General features: G+C 61.4%; 6 protein-coding genes across 6 annotated transcripts; all 6 read right to left on the bottom strand.

Moving 5' to 3' along the window:
* Nucleotides 1-169: 169 nt before the first annotated feature.
* LBRM_06_1110 (conserved hypothetical protein) lies at nucleotides 170-1159 on the bottom strand (the record flags this gene model as incomplete). Its single annotated transcript, XM_001561993.1, has 1 exon — nucleotides 170-1159. The coding sequence occupies one exon, from the start codon at nucleotides 1157-1159 to the stop codon at nucleotides 170-172; it is 990 nt and encodes a 329-aa protein (XP_001562043.1).
* Nucleotides 1160-2001: 842 nt separating this feature from the next.
* Nucleotides 2002-2823, bottom strand: LBRM_06_1100 (conserved hypothetical protein; the record flags this gene model as incomplete). The annotated part of the gene is made up of 1 exon (XM_001561992.1): nucleotides 2002-2823. One exon carries the CDS (start codon nucleotides 2821-2823, stop codon nucleotides 2002-2004), a length of 822 nt encoding a protein of 273 aa, XP_001562042.1.
* Nucleotides 2824-4756: 1933 nt separating this feature from the next.
* Nucleotides 4757-8551, bottom strand: LBRM_06_1090 (conserved hypothetical protein; the record flags this gene model as incomplete). Its single annotated transcript, XM_001561991.2, has 1 exon — nucleotides 4757-8551. The coding sequence occupies one exon, from the start codon at nucleotides 8549-8551 to the stop codon at nucleotides 4757-4759; it is 3795 nt and encodes a 1264-aa protein (XP_001562041.2).
* Nucleotides 8552-12384: 3833 nt separating this feature from the next.
* Nucleotides 12385-13293, bottom strand: LBRM_06_1080 (conserved hypothetical protein; the record flags this gene model as incomplete). Its single annotated transcript, XM_003722897.1, has 1 exon — nucleotides 12385-13293. The coding sequence occupies one exon, from the start codon at nucleotides 13291-13293 to the stop codon at nucleotides 12385-12387; it is 909 nt and encodes a 302-aa protein (XP_003722945.1).
* Nucleotides 13294-14374: 1081 nt separating this feature from the next.
* Nucleotides 14375-16216, bottom strand: LBRM_06_1070 (conserved hypothetical protein; the record flags this gene model as incomplete). Its single annotated transcript, XM_001561990.2, has 1 exon — nucleotides 14375-16216. One exon carries the CDS (start codon nucleotides 16214-16216, stop codon nucleotides 14375-14377), a length of 1842 nt encoding a protein of 613 aa, XP_001562040.1.
* A 1471-nt stretch (nucleotides 16217-17687) lies between these two features.
* LBRM_06_1060 (hypothetical protein, unknown function) lies at nucleotides 17688-18362 on the bottom strand (the record flags this gene model as incomplete). Its single annotated transcript, XM_003722896.1, has 1 exon — nucleotides 17688-18362. The coding sequence occupies one exon, from the start codon at nucleotides 18360-18362 to the stop codon at nucleotides 17688-17690; it is 675 nt and encodes a 224-aa protein (XP_003722944.1).
* Between the last annotated feature and the right edge of the window lie 2039 nt (nucleotides 18363-20401).

The raw sequence follows: 20401 nt of genomic DNA, 5'->3' as shown, positions 1-20401 counted from the left end.
GCGCAGCACGCGAAACGCGTCTCCGCAGCTCCGACAGCTACACACTACTGCATTCATTTTAGCATCTCTGCGTGCGTCTCTCGGAGCATTTTGCCTTCCACTTTTGCTTTCCACAAGTGCCACCGCTTCGCTCCACATCGCACCAAATCGCTTACGTGCTCGGCCCACATTACCGTCCCTTACAGGGAGTAGAGAAGAAGCGAAGCTTGGCTACATCGTACGACGCAACAAGAAGAGCACCCTGGTCCCCCAGGAAGGCCAGTCCGGTGGGGAGTTCATTCCGCACGGCACCGCTCGCCAGGCAGACGCTAGTCGGATTAGCGGAGGTGACATCCCATACCGATAGTTGCCCATCCTCGGCGCCAGACACCAGCCAGTGCTGGGCAGCGCTGTAGACCAGTGTGTTGATCCAGCGGGAGTGGGCCTGAATATTGATTATGACGGCACCGCTACTGCACTGAATGAGCCTGATTTGTCCCCCACCGTACGCCACAGCGACAGCATTGCGGGCGGCGACCAGTCGCAGGCACGTGACAGCATCTGTTTCGCTCTCAGGTGGAATCGTGAGTGTGGGGTTGTTGTCAGCCCAGAGTACAACGTGGCCGCCGGAGTCGCCCGACGCCATCTCCACTTGCGACGCCTCTCCTACAGCTTCGAGATCCAAGGCCGTGATGCTGCGCCTCGCGTGCGCTTGCACTGGCATGGTGAGCTCCACGGATGGCACGGGCTGCCCTTGGAGGGTGTAGCGGCTGCACAGCGGTATTCCATCTGATGAGCCGACCGCAACCACCATCTCGTTCTTCCCTGCCACACGCACCACAGCTGCGCAGGTCAGCGTCACATGGTCGTCCTTCACCGGCAGCATGTGGGTCTGCTGCCCATTCACAGCGATAACAGCCACACGTGTGGAGAGGACAATGATTAGAATGATGTTCTGCTCTGCATCATCCTGCAAGGATGCGAGGTGATGTACGTGACCACCGGGAAAGCGAAGGGGGCTAAAGCACAGAGCCCCTGTCGACGACCGAATTGTGTACACAGCGGAGTCCGCTGCGTACGATACGTACGTCCCACTTTGGTGCAGCTGCAGGTTGTTGTAGAGCAGCGCCGGCGGGTGCGGGAGCTGCAACTCGCGGTACGGCGTGAGTGCACGGCTCATTGCCCGTCTTTAGTCGGTGGCGTGCGAGGGCAGGCCACAGCAACCAGGACGCGTGTGTAGCGGCAGCGCAAGCGAGCGTGTGCGTGACTGTGTGTGTGTGTGTGAAGGGCAATCACATGGCCCTCTTTAACGGGGCTCACTGAGGAAAGAGAAGACGACGAGCGTGTGCATAATCCGAGCGACACAGAGAGAGAGAGAGGGAGGGAGACGCCAACGATAGAGGGGGAAGTCGGTGCAGATGAACGGAGGCGCGTGGGGGGAGGGGGAGGCGTCGCTGCGGATGTCGTCCATTAGAAGAAGCGATGTTAGCACAAAGAGAGGGGGCATTGCAGAGGTGCGCCTCATCCCCCGCACGCACGAACGAGTTGGCAGAGAGAGTGAGGTGGCAGTAAGAGAAGGGGCAGAGTCGATGTAGCACGCTGCGGGCGTGGGAAAACAGGCGTGGTGAGATGGAGGAAGCGGAGAGGCGCTGGCACGCACAGGCACAGAGAAAGCGGAAAGAAGGGGGTGGCGGTGTACGCCAGTCGTGTCGCTACCCCGGCGCTCATGCCCCTCCCCCCTCTCACGGGCATGTATTCGCTGCTGTCTCCTCCACACCCACACCGCACCCACAGACACCCGTGAAGAGAGACGAACGGGCACCCAATGCGCTCGGACAAGGAGGGAAAAAACAGATGAGGATGGAGGTGAGGGCAGTGACGTGGGGTGCGCGGAAGACAGCGTATACAGACGGCAAAGGGGGTCCTACAGTGGCCAGTGTGAGGGCAGAGGAAGGGCCAGCCTCCGCGTCTCTCTCGCACCATCATCATCAATAGCTGTGCTCATAGCCGCACGTAGATGAGCTAACGAATGGAAAGGATTACGATAACCGCGCCAGCCACCAGAAGAGCCATAAGTCCGCTGTACACGTACGGTAAGTCATCCAGCAGACCAACAGGCAGGTCGAGGCAGGGCGTGTAATGCGGCCTTTCCTCTACGGTCGCCAGGGTGGCGCTGGTGCTGTACGTACCAGTTGAGCAGCGCGGGTCTGCACGGCCAGAGACGTGCACTTCCGCCAAGCAGCGGCGCACGTAGGCGCCCTCACCGGTGATGAAGTGCAGCAGTGAAAAGGGCGTCGTTGTCTCCAAGACGTCGTAGCGGGAGTGAATGGGAATGACGAGGCGCGCACGAAAGGAGAACTGCGCCTGCGCCCCGTCCTCCGCCAGGTACGTGTCCAGAGCGCTGCCCGCCCCGTCGTCAACCCTCTGCTGGAAGGTGAGCTCCACATGATTTTCCGTGTAGCTGACCTTAAATACTGGGGCTTCAATATCAAAGAGGTACTGAGATGACATCTTCAGCGGCGTGTAGGCGCTCGTGATGTCGGCCACTACGACAGCGGCCATCCCCTGCGTCACTGGGCTGGCAGAGAGCACCTCCATTCGGTAGAGCTGCACCGCCTCCGCCTCGTCGATGAAGAAGGACTTGGGAAGATCGAAGCTGAAGCGGACGTCCTCGGCCGGGAGGGGGTACTCGAGCGCGAGCCGCATGTGAAATCCGCCGCCGATGAACGTGTACGACGGTGGAGAGGTGAGGAAGACGCAGCTACCACTCTGAACAGCGGTGACCACAGGCACAGCTGCTATGACGAAGCACAGCAGTCGTGCCGTCACGGCTAAGCTCGTCATCAGCAGAGAGGATAGAAGGAACGTGATGAAAGGCAGACACAGCAGCGCGCACAGGCGTGGAGAGGGGAGGGGGGTGGGGATGGCAGTGATGGTGGTTCGCAGAGACGGATGACGAGCGCGTGTCTCTCTCACTCTCCCGCGCGGCGTCCCGTTGTGCTGGTGAGGATTGCGCGTACAGCGCTCATGATGCGGGGAGAGAGATGTAAAGGAGAGGAGGAGGAGAAGTAACGGCGGCGATAGTTCAAGGGACTCCAGAAGCAAACCGTAACACTTTAATGATGGGCGCACGTTCCATGTTGATCCCGTGCACGTCTACGGCTATGCTCCTGGGCATGCGGGGCGTGACGAAGTGGCGCTGGCCACGATGGCCGCGGTGGGCGGTGCGCCTGAGATCAGCAGCAAGACCGGGGAGGGGGTGAGGTAGTACGCCCACCTGGCAACTCACCCTCTCCTCATCTTCCTCACGGCGCCACTATTCCCCATTTGTGATGTGCCTTGAATGACAATGGGCGGCCTTTGAACACCGAATTCCGGCCGATCGCCCTGGCAGAAGAGGTGGCCGGTACGTCATCCTCTTTGGGGTTCCGGCTCCCTGTGGTGACGCTGTCTTGCCGGCGCTTGCGTCTTCAACGCGCACTCCCAGCGCAGTCGCCGGGCTCCTGCATCGATGCGCACCGTTACGGTAAAGGGACGGGGCCCTACGCAAAGTGGGCCAGGCAACGAGAGACAACTAAAAGAACACGCAGCAAGACAGGCGTCGTCGTCGCTGCTGAAACAGTCGAAGAGGGAGTGTGGTGGAGAGATGGGGGGTGGGGGAAGGGCAAAACAAGTGGTGTGGGTGGGGAGCGCTTGAATAGCTCCAGCATGTCGTAGTGCAAATGACGGTAAGAAGAGCGGTGTGATGCCGGGTTGATGGCTTAGGAGTCGAAGTCGGAAGTGGCAACCAGTAGCTGAGATGATGTAAGATGCGTGCTGCAAAAAATGTGACGAGCAGGTCGTTGCCGCTCCAACTCGCCAGCATACGAGTCCGACCTCCCCGCGCACTCCGCCCCTGGCCTGTCTCTCGCAGGGCCCCACCCTCGAGCTCGACCCGTTCCCCGCACCTGCAGGCCGCGAGGGCCCGCGGAGATGCGCGCGAGTCACGCCAACACTTCGCCCACCCCATCGATGGCGCAAATGGGTTGGCTGTCGCCGGTCGCTCCGCCGCAGCGCCGCCCAGGGCCCGACCGTCGCCACCAGAGCAGCGCCTCGCCATCGGCAGGGACGGAGGGGGGCCCGCGCGGCCTCGCCGCTTCATGTGCGGGGAGTGCCGGACCCCGGATGACGCCACGCGGGAGGGGGGGGGGGTGTTTTCCTCCGCCATCCGGAAGAAGAAGAGGGAAGCGGAAAACATGTCGGGCAGAGCTTTGAGATCGCACACATAAGCGAAAATGCGCACACACACACACCCAGAGAGAAAGAGAGAGGTGCAGCGACAGTGACACACTGTTGCACTTTGCACTCCTGATTTCCGAAGTTGAAATCGCGTAGGTGGATGGACAGAGGGGAGTTGTCGAGGGCCTCATCACAGTAGAGTCCTCTGCAAGCGACTGGAGTACGTGCACAGGCAAGCAAACAAGTAAAGCCAACGGAAATAAAAAGTGAGGAGAACAACGCCTCAGCACGCATGCGCGCACACACTGAACGGAAGACAGCAAGCAAACCGAGGAGAGAGAGAAGGGGGGGTTCAGCTCTTAACACGTGCGGGTTACGTAAGGGGTCCCCACCCCTACCCCGCTTATACGCGCTTAAAGCCGTGTCGCAGGGAAGGCGTGAGCGCGCAGCGCAGCGCAGCGGGAGGATGACGAGTCTGTCTAGCAGCGCTATACACCCCCCGGTCTCCCACTTGTCTTCCCTCCTCTCTCTTTGCCGGCTTCGGCGGCACACCTTCTACCTACTCGGTACTGTCGGCCTTGCAGGGCTGCTCTAGCATAGACGAGAACTCGCGCTCGATCTCTTTCCACTCGCGCAGCATCTCCTTAAGGTTGCGCAGCTTCTCCGCCATCGAGCCAGACGGAAGGCATGGCAGCGTCGTCGCCTCTCTTTCCAGCGCCTCCACGTCGACCATATCGCAGGCAAAGCCCTCGGTGTTACTGTAGCTGTAATCATCATTGAAAGCCACCTCGGTGCTGAAGTCGAGCCCGCCCTCCCCCGGCCGTGGATGTAACACCTCCGAGGGACTCGGTACATGACAGTGCATCAGTGATGATGCTTGGTTCAGCTCCTGAAAGAGGATGCCGCTGTGCGAGCTGACGAAGGGCCTGTGACCGTGAGCGCCGCAGAACTCGGCGAACTGCGGCACGCTTCGAGCACGCCTGTCAGAGCCAACCTCCCCCTCCCATGGCGTCGTGGCTGACGCTGATCGATTGTGCACGTCGTGTGTGCAATCCTTCTGAAGGGGCTCCGTAAGGCGCTGCGCCATCTTTTCCGATGCGCCGTTGAGTCGTGGGTGAAACGTAAACTCGCTAAGTTCCGCCTCGGCGCGCTGCAGTCGCAGCTCCTCAAGATGCCGCTGCTTGAGCTTCTCGGCTAGCAGCTGGTGTGCGTAAAAGTGGTCCGCAGTGGCGCTACGGGGCGGTGTGGCTGCTGCTCCCGCTTTCTCTTCGACCGCTGACGTCGCTCTTGGGGTCAGCACCGTCTCTTGCCTAGCCGTGTGCGCTGCCCCCTCGCCTCCCTCCACAGGCCTCGAGGACGGAAGTGCCCGGCGAACACTTACGACGCGCTGCGACGCCTTCTTCGTCGCTGCCGCCGCTGCCTGCGCCTCCTTTTCCTCTCGCTGCTGCATCGCCTGCTCTTCCCGCAGGCGGTACCGCTCCCGCGCCCGCTCCGCCATCTCGCCCGTCATTGGGTTCAGCGCCACGTGTCCATGCCGTCCCTCCACCCCCTCGCCCGCTTGGGCCACGAGGCGCTTCACCCACTTGGCGTGGTGCTCTTCTTCGCGGCGCATCATTCCTGCTAGGTGCTGCTCAATCTCCGCTTGTAACTTCTTGGGAACAATGGCCTCTTCCGCTGCGTACCCGGTGGGGGCCGTTCTTGTCCCTGTGGTGCTGAACACCACTGTGTGGGTGCGCCGAAATACCGCACCACGTCCCGGCACTTTCGACTTGAGGCTCGCGTGCGCTGCGGATGCGGCAGTGGCGGCGTGCCCATCCCCGCGTGCCCGCAGGTGGGCGTCCTCAAAAACAGTGCGGCCAACTTCTCGCGTCTTACGGCGCTGCGCGCCTACGTCCTCTACTGCGGCTGCGGGTGCGGGGGCATGCGGCTGGAACGACTGTGCGCCGCGCTCCTCGAGCTGACGCGGGCGCTGATCGCACCGCTCCACCTTATGGCTGAGGCGCTCAAAGACAGACATGGGCGGCCCCCCAGCAGCTGGCGCGCCGTCTTCCCCCCCTGCCGCTGCTGGGCGCGGTTTTGGGTAGGACGCCCGCCTTCGGCCCGAGGCACCGCCCCGGAAAGAAGCTGGCATGGCTCCGGGGCGGTTCACCAGTGGGTGATGCGTGTAGTTGACGATTTCGTCGCTGCAGCGCTCCGCCTCCTTTCGGTTCGCTTCAGCACGCCTCACCTGCCCCATGTGCACGTACGACTCGTACACGCGCGGGAGTGGCATCCTCGACATCTTGCGCGGTGGCTTGGCAGCCTGACCGGCCGTTGCAGGCGCGGCATCGCTTCCGTCGCCATTCCTGTGTTTCTGCTTAGAGGTAGCGATCAACAGCTCGCCTGCAGCCTCGGCGGTGCGTTCGAGTCGTGCTCGCTCCGCTTCGGCGCGGCGCTGCTGTCCCTTCTCAATAAAACTCTCGAAGCCACGCGGCATTGGGGTCGAGGGCTTGCGACTCGTGCGACCCGCCCCTTTCATCATGCTGGGGGATGGGGTTGTATCAGGGCGAGAGGCAGGTGGCGGGAGCTGTGGCCTACCAGAGGAGAACTCGTGGGTGGTGGTACTGAGCCGGTATGAGGCGGCGCTTTCCACCGAATTTTTGTGGCGCGCCGATTGCGTCAGCGCCGTTGTGTGTAGGCGGCCACCCGATTGCTCGACATCGCTCTCACTGTCGGTGTTACCTTTATTGCCGGAGCGCGTAGGGGTCGACGTAGACGGTGCAAATGCGTCCGGGGGCGCTAGAGCTGTCGTACCCTCGCTACAGTGCCATCGCTGCTGCTGCCGCAGGCGTCGCCGCTCCGCCATGAAACCGTGGGTATCCTTTGATTGCACCTCGGCATCGTCGCTGTCCTCGGCGGGTTGCATGGCTTGTGCCGACGCCACCACCCCCAGTGGTGCATCTTCTTTCCACGTCTCGGCCATCACCATCGCCTCCAGTGGAGTCCACAATGCGTCGGAAAACACACGGGAGGCCACAGAGGGGGATCGTACGGTACTGGCAGAGGCACCCTTGGCAAACGCTATCGACGGAGAACGGTCACCGGCGAGAGCGGCGGCCGCGCGCCGCTGCATCTGCTCCGCGTACTCCTCCACTATATCGATGTCGTCAGCGATGCCGGTCAGCATCGGCGACGGCTCGATCGGTGCCCACCCGGCCGGCTCTACCTGGTGAGTGTTCGGTTGCAACGGCTGCACGCGCTGGAGGACGGCAAGACTGGTCGTACAGGAGAAGGCCCCCTTCGTTGCTGTCAGCTGTCGATGCGACTCTCGCGGGCACTTCACCTTCACGCACTCTGCCGGTGTCTCTGGGGGCAGTCCCCCGGGGTGTGGTATGCCCTGAATGGGTGGCACCACCATTCCGCTGTGCGTGGCGCGCAGGTCACTCATTGTGCGGGTCATGGCAGCGCTGCTGCCGCCTGTGCGGAGGCACTTCGTGCCGGCTGGACGTCGGTCGGCGAGTACCGCATCGGTACCTGTCCTACCACCGTCATTTTCTGCCGATGCAGAGACGTCCATAGAGCGACCTGAGTAGGATGCCGATCCGGAGAGGCGCGCATCTTTGCCAACGCCAGAATACAAGCCCCTCGACGGGCCGGCGTCGTGCGACGGTGAGTCGGAACGCTCAGAGGAAAGGGATCGCAGGAAGGGGTGTGCGGCAGGGCGGCCGTGGAAATTCTCCGCAACGCCGCTGCGATAGCCCGCGCCGTGGTAGCCACACGAGGAGTGCTGCCCACCAGCCGTGCTGTTGCCCGGCGAGCCCTTCTCCGGCGAGGGCGACGACATCATTAGACGATCAATGCGGCGTGCGCAACGGGGCTCAAGCGCGTGTCTGAGCGAAGAAGTACGGAAAGAGATGAAGAGAGGAGAAACTCCAAAGCGAGAAGGTGGCAAGGGAAGAGAAGTGGGGCGAGGAGAGAATGCTCGCGCTACACGCACACACGCACGCCAGCAACAGATGCAAAGGGCAAGCGCCAGGAGCGTGTGCAAGAGCGACAGAGAGAGAGTGTGTGCACGCGCCGCAGATGGAGAAGGCAAACTTGAAGGGAGGAAGGGGAAAAGGCGGGCGAGCAGAGGCAGTGGAAGGGATGGCAGCGAACGGTTGTCGGGATTGCGCCAAGGCAGAAGAGAGAAAAAGACAGCAGCGCAGGCTGGACGCACTCGCGCACGCCAACGAGGCAGCCAACGGTAAAGAGGGGAGACACTGGGAAAAGATGAAATCAGCTGAAACGAGCAAGAAGAGAGACGCCCGTACGTGCATGGAAGTAGTAGACAGCGGGTGGGCTGTACTGAATGGAGGTGCGATCGCGTGAGCATCACGGACGCAATGCAGTGGTGGCGGCGGTGGCAGTATTAGTGCCAGGGGGTGTGCAACAGAGAGGAGAAGGAAATACGAGGGGGACAAATTCAAAGGAGGTCTGTGTGAGTGGGGGTGAGCGAGCGTGTGCGCAGCCACCGGCACCGCTCCTCTGCAGGCATTCATGCCTGCGCGCTTTTATGGCTCTCCTCGTGGTGCATCGCTCTGGTGCGATGTCGCTCCTGTAAGGGGGGAGGGGAGGGGGGAAGCCGACAGCACAGCGGGGTCTCTTCCTTTCGTGAAATCCCTGTCAACAACACACACACACACACACACACAAGTAGCCCCTCGCCACTGCTGCTACCCGTCGTCGGCTCAGTACCGCAGATGCCAGTGACTCTCAACTACCCGAAGAGGAGGAGGGTGGGGGGGGAGGTGGGGACATGGCGTCTTCGTTTTACCGCGGACTGCAGCTCTGGAGGAGAGGTGGGGGAGAGCACTTTGCGACACCGAAGAAGGCGTGAGCGAAGGTGGGAAAGGAGGCAGGAGGTAAAGGGAATGGGCGAAGGGTGAGGCGCGAGTACTGCAGCAGTGTTGCACTGCGCATTGGCAACACTTCCCTGGCGTCACCTCAGCCTCTTCCGCATCTCGTCTGTCATCGCCATGGTCGTACTTGTCGTTTCAGCTTACTTGTCCATTGAATGGTAAAGTCGACGACACACACCAAAGCACCGTTGGTGATACACACTGGCCGAGCAGTGGGGAGAGAAAAGTGAATGGCAGAGATGATAACGACGGAGACCAACAGAAGCGAAGGCGTCGCCAGAGATCCGTGCATTCAGCCCGTTCTATCACTTACAACGCTCGCGAAGGCTTGTCTCACCTCGGCGAAGCGTGGAGAGCTGGGAAAAGGAAGAAACGTGCGCTCACTGCTGATCGCGCGTCGTCGAGCGACTCTCTCTCTCCGGCGTACTCGCACAGCCTGTCTCTGTCCTCTTCTCTTTCGATTCAGATTTTCTTCTGTGGAACTACGACCCCGAACCGCGCAGTCAACACCTCCGTGCGCTCCACCTCGAGTGCCGCGGTCGGGCGCAGCTGTGGTAGCAAGAGACCCTGAGTCTGATAATGAGCCATCTCTCTTTTCAGGCCTCCTTTGCTGTAGCCTCGCGTAAGAGCGGGCCCAAGCAGGATGGCGTGATTTTGAGCTCACAAGTGGCGTCGTCTAGTGCGTCGGCGAATACAGAGGCCCACATGATGAACCCGCAGACATCGCCGAAGCGCTGCTGTGTCATGCTCTTGACAGAGTTCAGAGGCCGTTGTGTCGCGATTCTCAAGGGCGTGCGTGCGTGCGTACCGCCTGAAGATGACGGACGGGGGCTGAGTCGAACATGTGCAGTTGCACCGTGCTGGGCGTTCTACCTCAGGTTAGAGTACCGGTTAGCCCATGATGCCGCGGGCGCAAGGGGTGTGTGGTAGCTTCTCTCCGTAGGTGCTGGCCTGGTGTACAGCCACCCGGGTCGGGTCTGCCATGAGTGTGGCTAGTCGTGCTCACTTGCAATGGAGTGGCGTTGGCGTGTAGTGTTGGCGAAGACCAATCCAACTCGTGAGTTGTCGTCTGCTTTGTGTGTAATACGCAGCCTCCTGTGAGCATTTACCATTGGCCTGCTCCTGTAGTGTCTCCCTCTCTGGGCCACCCGACGGGGAGCCCTGCCTCCGCTTTCTCTCGACGGCTGTCGCTGCTGGTGCTGCTCCTCTCGCAGGCGTTTTCTTTGATGCTCCTCAGCGCTGCCTACGTTGAATCTACTCCCGCCACGACCCCTATTGCCGTAGCGCTCCGGAGTAACCACCACCGCAGCCGTGGCGTGGATTAGCTTTGCCGCATGTTTGCCCTCAGAGCCTTTGATCCTGCGGCTCACCTTGTCAACCAGGCCACGGACGAGAGCGTTCAAGCTGCCTCGACATGCGGTCCACGTCTGCCACACATACTCGGTTCCCTTAGGCGTCGTGAACGGGAAGATGTATCCGCCACCAAGCAATGCGTTGTCCTCAAGCTTCCCGCAAAATCCTACCACAGCACTCTCCGCGCTGCCAATCAGGCCGCCGCTTGCCGCCTTCACCCCAGCCGGTACGAGAGATGCGTTGAGACCACGTCACTTTGTGGAGTGAGAAGAGGACTCTGCAGCATGGCAACTCGCTCACCAGGGGGAAGCCACCGTGCCTCCCCCCCCCTCCTGTCCCAGGGGCTGGCCACAAGCCAATGACGCGTTTTGACGGCTTCATCAGTGCTGAAGTGGAGGATCACGGGCATCAGTGCGTAGCGTGCATCGCTCAGGCCGTTTGGGAAGAGCACGCACTGGCCCAGCCTCACTGCCAGGGGGGTCGAATGGCCTTGGCGGGCGAGACTCACGGAACTCTCCTCTCCTCCCCTTTAGCTCTCTGCGAGCTGCGGGCTTTTGGTGCGCTGCTGCTCCCTTCCTTCCCAAAGTGCCTCTGCCTTGATCGGCCCCTGCAGCCACGGGTGGACTGACAACGAGTACTCGCACATACGTCTCCTCCACGAGGTACTTCACGCTTCCCATGTTGGCTTCGGGTTGCCTCGGCGCTGAGAGGGCCGCCCGCCCGAATCGACCTCCTTTTTGGCCTTCAGTTCTTCCACTGCGGTGTAGTCTGCCCCCCACCCCACCCCCGTTACCTCTCCAGGACTTCGAGAGACGACGTTTGCCTTCGTCTGCAACCGCCTCTGGTGTCCGACGTGTTTTCACTGTGGCAATCCCTGCCGGGTGACTACCGGTAGCGACTCAAGTGAAGCCCTTTTCGTTCAGCCTCTGTGTCGTCTTCAAGAGGGGGAGAAGAGGAGGAAAAACCGCACCGAGCGAGAGGCGTGCGTTGCAGCTGCCATGCCATGCGAGCGAAGGAGAGGACTGACGCAAGCGCTCATGCAGATCGAAAAGGGGGGCTTGCGGCAATGTGAGACTGCAGGTTGCAGCCCTGTCCTAGGCCCGCGCAGACGTGAGCCGCGTATCAGCTGATGCCACTTGTCAGCCTTTCAAAGTCTCAGCAAAGCGTGCCAGCGGTCCATGGACTCTTCTTCATCACTCGCAGAGATTGTGAAACATAAGGGGGGGGGAGTGCAACAGGAAGCACTACGGTTGCTGACTGCGCCTTGCCCAACCGACTCACGCCACCCATGAGAGGAACTTTCACCATGAGGTGTGCTATTTCAGCGCGTCCGCTCTCTGCCACGCAGCACGCGAGCCCGACCTCCCCGCGCACTCCGCCCCGGGCCTGTCTCTCGCAGGGCCCCACCCTCGAGCTCGACCCGTTCCCCGCACCCGCAGGCCGCGAGGGCCCGCGGAGATGCGCGCGAGTCACGCCAACACTTCGCCCGCCGCAGCGCCGCCCAGGGCCCGACCGTCGCCACCAGAGCAGCGCCTCGCCATCGGCAGGGACGGAGGGGGGCCCGCGCGGCCTCCCCGCTTCATGTGCGGGGAGTGCCGGACCCCGGATGATGCCACGCGGGAGGGAGGGGGGGGGTGTTTTCCTCCGCCATCAGTGCCGCTAACTAGCGAACACTATCACAGCACGGATGAAGAATGTGATGTGTGCATGTTTGCTTGTGTCTATGCGGACGCTGCTTACGGACTGCAGTGGGCCAGGAGAGAGAAGCAAAGTGGATCCATACAACTCATCGGCGGCTACGTAAGCCATCACGCGGCACTACACGAGGATTCCCCCTTTGGCGCACAATACCCGCTGTAGGCCGTTACACACATCACCACGGACATACGGCCCGTATGACCGTATTTCCACACACCTCGTGTCGTTGTGTCCCTCCCTCCCTATTGCGCTACCCCTACGCCGTGGCAGGTGCAGCGCCGGCGGCGGCGGAGGCGGCAGCAGCCCTCGAGCCTTCAGACGTGCCGTGACGGTGACGGTGACCTTTGCTGCCGTCAGTGGAGCGGCGTGGGCGCAGCACGCGGAACTTCCGCACTACCATCCACAGCTGCACCGCAATCGCAGGCCCGGCCATCGTGCCTGCAATGTTGCCCCAGTACTCACCGCGCTCTCCAATGGCAGCGCGACCCACGCCGGCACCAATGGCGCCGACCAAAGTGACAGTCACGCGCAGCACTGTCTGCCGAGCAATGGCCTCGGTCGGGTTCTCGACATCGCGGCGCATCATAATGCGCGCCGTGTCAACAAGGAGGTCGCCAAACAGCGTGATGGTGTCACGGCGCAGGCTGTCCTCGAAGGCGCACACGCACGACACGCGAGCTTGCAGGAAGGCTACGTCTTGCGCCGTCGGCTTCGGGCCCAGAAGGCTGCTCACGAAGACGGGGATGCGCAGCCAGCTGAGCACGGCACCCACATACCGTTGGTGAAGGCGGGGATACAGGTCCCACAGGTATACGGCGGCATTCCCGTAGGCGGACTTGCTCTCGATGAGCGCGCAGGCCATGGCCGTCTGACAGCCGATGCGTGCCAGGCGATCAGCGTACAGCACCGCCGCGTCCTTGCCAGAGTTGGCGAAGATCTGCAGCAGCTCATCCATGGACACATCTGTGCCGGCGTCGACGTGCTTATCCAGCTGCTTGTTTACCCCGTTCAGCACCGGCAGCACGAAGCCGACTGTCACCGCTAAGGCAGACGTGTTCTCCGCGAAGCGCTTACGTGCGAGAGTGTGCATCGAATAGCCATGGTTCAGCGCGCTGCGGCCGCCGCTCAGCGGGAGCACGTTCGAATTTGTCGCGGTCTGCAGCATGGAGGACGTCGTGCGGGGAGGTGAGGAGGGGAGGGAACGAAGTGGGATGAGTCTGTGAGGATGACGATATTGACTGGGCGCTGATGAGATCGACTGCAAGGACTAGAGAAGAGTGGAGAGGTGCGTATCGGCGCGTGTGAGGAGTGCAGGTGGTGGAGAGGGGAAGACGTGGACTCACTTGTTGAGTTGGACTTCGAGTGCCAGTCAAGAGTGCGAAGAGAGGTTGGGCTGGGAGGACTGTGCAGGGGAATCAATACGAATGAGCAGATATGTCGGCACGGCCTTCTCATGCCATGCCTGCGCCCCATCCTGTGGAATGCAGTCATACAGAGACACAGCGGGGCTACACGAAGCACAGGGTGGATTCTTCGCCATAGAGCTGACAGCTTCGTGTTGGACAACCAACCTGAGTGATAGGAGGCACGGGGAATACATGACTAATTCTTCATGTCGTGGGGGCAGCAGAAGGCACAACAGTGAGTGGGAGGCAGACAGGAGAGGTACCACGGTGTCAGTGCTGCGGCCTTCGCTCTCCCCGGTCGCACATCCGTTGTTCCTTTCGTCCTCGCCACACGCACCGCCTTCTCATGCCCACACGACCTGCAGGCACGAACTCATCTCTCTGTCCGCTTCTTCGTTCCTGAATAGCCCTGTGCAGGTGCACAGACAAGAGGGTGCACACCATACATAGTGCCGGGTAGTAATAGGCATGCACCTACACAAGCGAGCAGACATCACGTGATTCTATGAACGGGACGGAGAGAGTGCAGTGGCGATGAGGAAGGGGAGACGAAGCGAGGAGCGAGCAGGCAAGAGCAGCCCTTCTTTCCCTCGATTCTTCCCTCCTCGGGTCAGCACGCAGAGCTCCCATGGAGCTCCGCAAGAGAGAAAAACAGCACAGGGTAGAAGCCAACGAAAGACGCGGCGGCATCTGCGCATGCTTGACGAGCCCGCATCAATGTGCTCCGACAGAGCTTTGTGCTCCTCTCTGGCCTCCGCTTAACCATTTTCTATGTGGCAATGACAAACGAGACGCACACGCGGGGTGGCGCCACTCGCCCCATCCGCGTTGCACCGCATTTTAAAATCTCATTTCAATTGGCCGCAAAGAGCCGAACGAGGCAGGCGGCGTATTACCAGGAACCCGGTGCATCTCGCTGCTATCAGCCTCGACACCGTCGATGCGGCGCGCTACCGCGCTGGCCAATGACGTCATCGACACCTTCCGCTGCGTGGGAGAGGCGACATTACCGCCGCTTGCCCCCACAACGCGTATGGTCTGCTTTCTGCCAGCTTCAGACGGCTGCCGCAGTGGCGGGCCCTCGACCTCCTCCGCCTCCTCGTCGCCCGCGGGGAACACGAATCCTTCGCGAAGCCCGAGCTGACGGAGCATTTTCTTCATGCGAAGCAGCTCTCCGCGATGATACGTCAAGACACGCAGGTTGCTGCTGTACTGCTGCACTTTTAGCTGCAGATCCTTCTTGTCCTGCTCCAGGATGCTCACCTTCTGCTTGAGCGCCTCATTCTCATCCGTGAGCTCCGCCATCGCCTTCTCCACGAGCACGTAGGGACTGTTGATGTTGTGCAGTGCGTCGCGGGCGCCATCGAGAGCGACCTGCAGGCGGGCCATCTGCGCTTCCTTGAATGCAAGGTCGTGCTCCAGCGCTGCAACCTTGTTCTCCAAGTGTAGGCAACGCTTCGTGACGACAAGGGTGTGCGCCAGCTTCCGGGAGCGGGGCAGGGCAAGCCACCCTTCGTAGGCGTCCGCCGGACGACCTGTGGCCGTGACTGCTGAGTCGGTACCGAAAGCCACCTCGCCCTGTGAAGATACTGCTAGATTGGAGATGAACAACTGCGACTCCATCTCGAGGTCGCCGAGTGTCTTGAGCTTCTCCTCCGATGCCTTCAAGGCGCTCTCGAGCTCGAGAACACGCTGCCCGTAGCGCAGCTTCAATTCATAGTACTCGGACTTGAGGATGTCGAGCTTCTGCTCCGTGCACTCGGCATTGGCGCGGTATCGCTGTGTGTCCATCTCCGACTCCTCTAGTCGTACGGACAGACGCGCCACCTCGTCCGTTTTAATCTGCGCCGTCAACTTTGCTGAGAGGTACTGCTCCTGGTCCACGTACATGGACTTGCCCTTTGCCTCGAGGGACGTGATGTGGCCCTCCAGCTCAGCGATGCGAGCCTGCTGACTGGCAATCTGCCGCGCCTTCTTGTCCGCCTTCTCCTTCTCCGCCTCTTCCTGGGACTCGTACTCGGCCAGGCGCACCTTCATGTCGCTGCTCTCCTGCTGCAGCTGCGCCAAGGACGTGCTAAGGTCGGCGGCCCGCTTCGTTGCCGCCTGCTGTGACGCACGCAAAGACCCGAGCTGACGGTAGATGCCGAGCTTCATGACGTCTACGAGGTCACGCTGTGCCTCTGTTAGTGCCTCGATGCGCTGATACTCTTCCTCGGTGATTGGGTTCGACAGCTGAAGGTGTACCTGGGCTTTGATGTGATCCACCTGACTCTGAGTAGCGTTGATGCGCTCCTGCAGCCGCAGCGTCAGCGACGAGATCTCGACTTCGCGTGATTTGAGAAGTATATTTTCCTCCTTCAGCAGGTTCATTTCCTGTTGGCACTGCTCTAGGCGTCGCATCAGCTGCTTCGGTGAGCTGGGCAGCTGATGCAGCAGCGCTCGAATGTTCTCGTCCTCGTAGCGGCGCACCTGATGAATGAACGTATCGCGATGCAGCAGCGCCGAAGAAGACGATGACGCCGATGTCGTAGTAGCGGTTGGCGAGTGGGAGCGACTGCTCGCGGTCGTGGCCGTCGCTGAGGTCGTCGCGCCGACAACAGCAGCTGCAGCAAGGCCACCGTTGTCTTCCGGTACCTCGACACGGCGCGGTGGTCGCCGCACCTGCATACGCCCCAGCGGCATCATGCAGAAGAGATGAACACGTTGAGAGAAAGAGGTGCAACCGGAGTTGAAATGGAGTTGTGGCTCTGATGGAGGGGGGGGGGGCGATGGACACGTAGACACCGGCTGCTTAGTGGCAAGTGGATGAGGGAAGAGAGCAAAGGTGGTAGGGTGGCGAGAGCAGGTTGAGAAGGCAACGACGATGGTGGTGGTGAGGAGCGGTGCTGCGGTGGCGGTGGCCATAATCTGCGCAGGAGCGACTGCGACACAAAAAAATGTCTGTGATGCAGCGGCGATCTGCAAAAGAAAGCGGAGGATTCTCCTGAGGGGGAGAGCAAGAGCGCGCGCGCGTTGGACTGAGCCTCTGCGTTTGACAGCGGACCGAAGGCCGAGGAGAAAAGTGAAGCGGAGAAGAAGAGCACTACTCCCCCCCTCCCCCCTTCCCCCCTCACTGCAACAGCTCAAAACGAGACGCGTTGGGGTCTGCTTGAGCTCACATGTCTGCATGCCTCGGTTCACGGGCCAACCGAGGCATGCAGACATGTGCCTGGAGAAGAGAAAGTGGCAATGCATCTTGAGGCTTGTGCGCAGTGGAGAAAAACATTCACTCGCCGCCCAGTCAGAGAAGAGGTCAGAGGAGGGCCAGCCAAGCACACACATGCCTCGAGGTGCCAGCTGCCCGTCGCACTATGACCCACGTGCATATCCGCAGGTGGGGAGAGAGCACTATGTGTGCGTGTGTGTGTGTGTGTGTGTCCGCTCTGCGCTGCGCAAAAGCGAACAGCACATCGCCTCGGCCGCCCGCCCGACTTATTGCCACCTCACCGTGCCACTTCCACAGGCTCTGACTCCTCAGAGAGAGAGAGAGAGAGGCACACACACAGTTGGCGCGGGGAAGGGTACATCCAACGACGTGTCACTCTACTGTTTCTTTCAAAGCTCGTCCGCTCTCTGCCACGCAGCACGCGAGCCCGACCTCCCCGCGCACTCCGCCCCGGGCCTGTCTCTCGCAGGGCCCCACCCTCGAGCTCGACCCGTTCCCCGCACCCGCAGGCCGCGAGGGCCCGCGGAGATGCGCGCGAGTCACGCCAACACTTCGCCCGCCCCATCGATGGCGCAAATGGGTTGGCTGTCGCCGGTCGCTCCGCCGCAGCGCCGCCCAGGGCCCGATCGTCGCCACCAGAGCAGCGCCTCGCCATCGGCAGGGACGGAGGGGGACCCGCGCGGCCTCGCCGCTTCATGTGCGGGGAGTCCCGGACCCCGGATGATGCCACGCGGGAGGGAGGAGGGGGGGGGTGTTTTCCTCCGCCATCCGGAAGAAGAGGAAAGCGGATGCAGCCGTGAAGGGACCATCCACCAGTCGTCACATCGGACTCTAACGTAGCGCCCAGTCCACTCATTCCAACTTTTCAGAGGACTGGTGAGTTGCGCTGACGCCTGCGGGTGTGTGCGGGCGTCAGCGCGAGGCAGGGTGGCCTTTCGATGTGTCACGCTAGCCCAGCGGCTTACAATTTCGGCAGGGGCTGTACCCCTTCGACAACGCCTGCACCACCGCAGACGTTTGTATATTTTTTGGGTTTGTGTGCTGAAGCGAGAGGCAGTCCGACGTGTGGAAGGCGATGCCGTGCTGCGTGGAAAACACCCCCTTCTGAAGGTTCCGCTTCCTCCACATGTTCACCTTTCCCTGGATAGCGCGCTGCTGTGCCCTGAGCATCTCATCTCGAAAGTCGACGTGGGATCCGGTAGGGGAGTAGAAGGTGCCGAGGCCTCGCTCAAGAACGGCGATGTTCACGCAGAGAAAATCGGGGCCACCAGACGGGTTCGACACAAAGATGAAGGCGAGCAGGCGGTTGTATCGGTCCCGCTTGTCACCCCGATGCACTTTCATCCACACCGTGGCGTTTGCTGGGCACAGTTTCTTCACGTAGTCGGCCGCCTCCTTCGCATAGGGCTCCCGCTCCTTTAGCTCTGGTGCATCGATGCCGAGTAGCCGCACCCGCACACGGTTGTGCTCGCGAATTGTGAGCGTGTCGCCGTCGTAGACGTGGTCCACCGTCACCTCCTCCACGTCACTCGGCAGTGCATCGAAGAAGGCCAGGCTTGACTTCACTTCGGCGGTCGACTTCCCGGCTGTCTGGTGGTCGTCACGACAGCACGAGTTGCCCATGATGTGCGATAGGTTTGACGGGTGCTCATCTGCGCCTCGTGGCTGCCAAAAGTGGCGTCTTCAAGCCCGTGGCCGCTCGTGCGTACGTCTGTGGGAGGGAAGGGGCGCCGGTGTCTTCGTGGAGATGAGGTGATTGAATGGAAAGGTGCTCTGTGCGGCAAGTGGTGTGGCATACTCGAGGTGAGGATTCACAGAGAGAGAGAGGGGGAAGAGACAAGGCGACTAGAGAGAAAGTAGAGGAGCTTCGATGATTGAAGAGACTTGAGGAACGTCGTGTCGAGGCCAGAGGGGATGTGAGCACGCCGACACACAAGTACAAGCCCAGGCTGGCCTGAGACTCGGAGAGAAGGGTGCTTCCGTGGTCCGCCTTGATGGTGCGGGACGCGTGGTAAAGCGAGAAGGGTGTAAACCTGAAACCACAACAAACAGAAGAAACAGTGGTGTGCGCTCGCCCGCCCTCTTCCAACCCTCCCGCTGCGGCTCTACTCGTACGAAAGGGGGAGAGGCGCTCGCTTTGTTTTCGCTTCTGAGCAGTCGATGGCTGAACCCCCTTCTGCAGACATGTGGGCATCCTCACCCGTACCTCTTCACGTGCAGTCGGCGATGCTGCCGGGCATTTTGGTGGGGCGTGGCGGCGCTACGTCCGCAAAGAAGGAGAGCGGGGGGATCGGGCACCGCGCACGCGCACGTGCAGTCCTAAAGGGCGCCAAGGCAAAGGCAAAGGCAGCAGCAGAGGCGCTCTGCAAGCAGCAGTGCGGTGTCGTGGCATCAACGAGGAAGCGGCGCAGCTGTGTGAGTAGCTGCGCCATCACACCTCTCAAGCCTGTCGAAGGAATGCAAAGCCGTTCAAGTACCGTCACACTATTCGCTCAACTTGCTCCGCCTCCTCTCCTCACGGCGCGCAGGTCGTCTAGGCCTATAGCGGACCTTCCGCAGTGTTGACTGTATCCACTCCACCGACAGGTCGGTCTTCTGGGGTTGCCATCGACCTCCTCCGGTACAGAGGCCGCAGCACGACTCTCAGCATCTGGCTGGCCACCAAAACTGCCACGTACACCCCCGCTGTTGCTGAAGTGCGCTGTAGTCGGTGGCAGTGTGACAGCAGACGAAGCTGCATGCTCGGTCCCGCGGCGTATCCGGAGTCCTGCTGTCCACGGTCGGCCACTGGTCCGTTGTCATGCGCACCCGCTCTCCCAGCTCTGCCGTGGCGCCCTCCAGCGTCTACTTGGCGTCGTGGCCTGCAGCGCCACGGACGGTCCTTGGCCATGCGCTGCTGTTCTCCAGCAGACGCTTTTACGTGAGTCGGCTGCTGCTGTGGCACCTTCTCCCACACTGCCGCAATGCCGTGCTCGCTCTAACGCGTGGAGAAGCAGGCCCACAGCGTGGCCACGAAGAACGCAGTGGCAACCATGTGACTGCTCGGCAGAGTGCGGGAGGCAGAGATGAAGCTGGCAAAAGCGCCACCACTGATCCGCTGCAGCGCAGAAGAAATTTGACCGTCCAGGTGATGTGGAACGCTCCAGTGCTTTCAAGTAGGGCTCGGAGAGGCCCAAGCCGTCCTCGGTAAGGGAGCGGTAGAAGCTGCCCCGCTCCGCCAGCACGATGGACGACACGGCGCCTTCTGCAATCGACCGCCATCGCTACGCGATATTCGAAGCGGGCCCGGTGTGTAAAGGGGACTTGCGGCATTGTCGATGAACCGGGGAAACCATCGTGGCGGTGCGGATGCCGCTTCTTGCCTCTGCTGTCGCTGCAGAAGGACCATCCCAGTCATCGATTCGAGAAGATGAACGGGCCCGCTAAGGTGGCTCGACGTCATGGCAACATTGAAGCCCCTCACGCCTGCAGGTGCTTGAGCCAGCGACCCAGACGATGCAGGTGGCAGCGGGTGCGTCGTCAACGCTACCTTTGGCGCTGCCTTGTGCGGCGAGGTGGGTGAAAGTTCGGACAAGCCGCAGTGCGGGCACGTCACTGCCCACCTTCAGTCGTGCGTACGCCTCGCCGTGCTGCGCCAGCGGACCCTGCAACCCCCGCTAACC

This window comes from Leishmania braziliensis, chromosome 6 (genome assembly GCF_000002845.2).
Source record: "Leishmania braziliensis MHOM/BR/75/M2904 complete genome, chromosome 6".
Classification (NCBI taxonomy): domain Eukaryota; phylum Euglenozoa; class Kinetoplastea; order Trypanosomatida; family Trypanosomatidae; genus Leishmania; species Leishmania braziliensis.
This window is presented reverse-complemented; position numbering and strand designations above follow the sequence as displayed.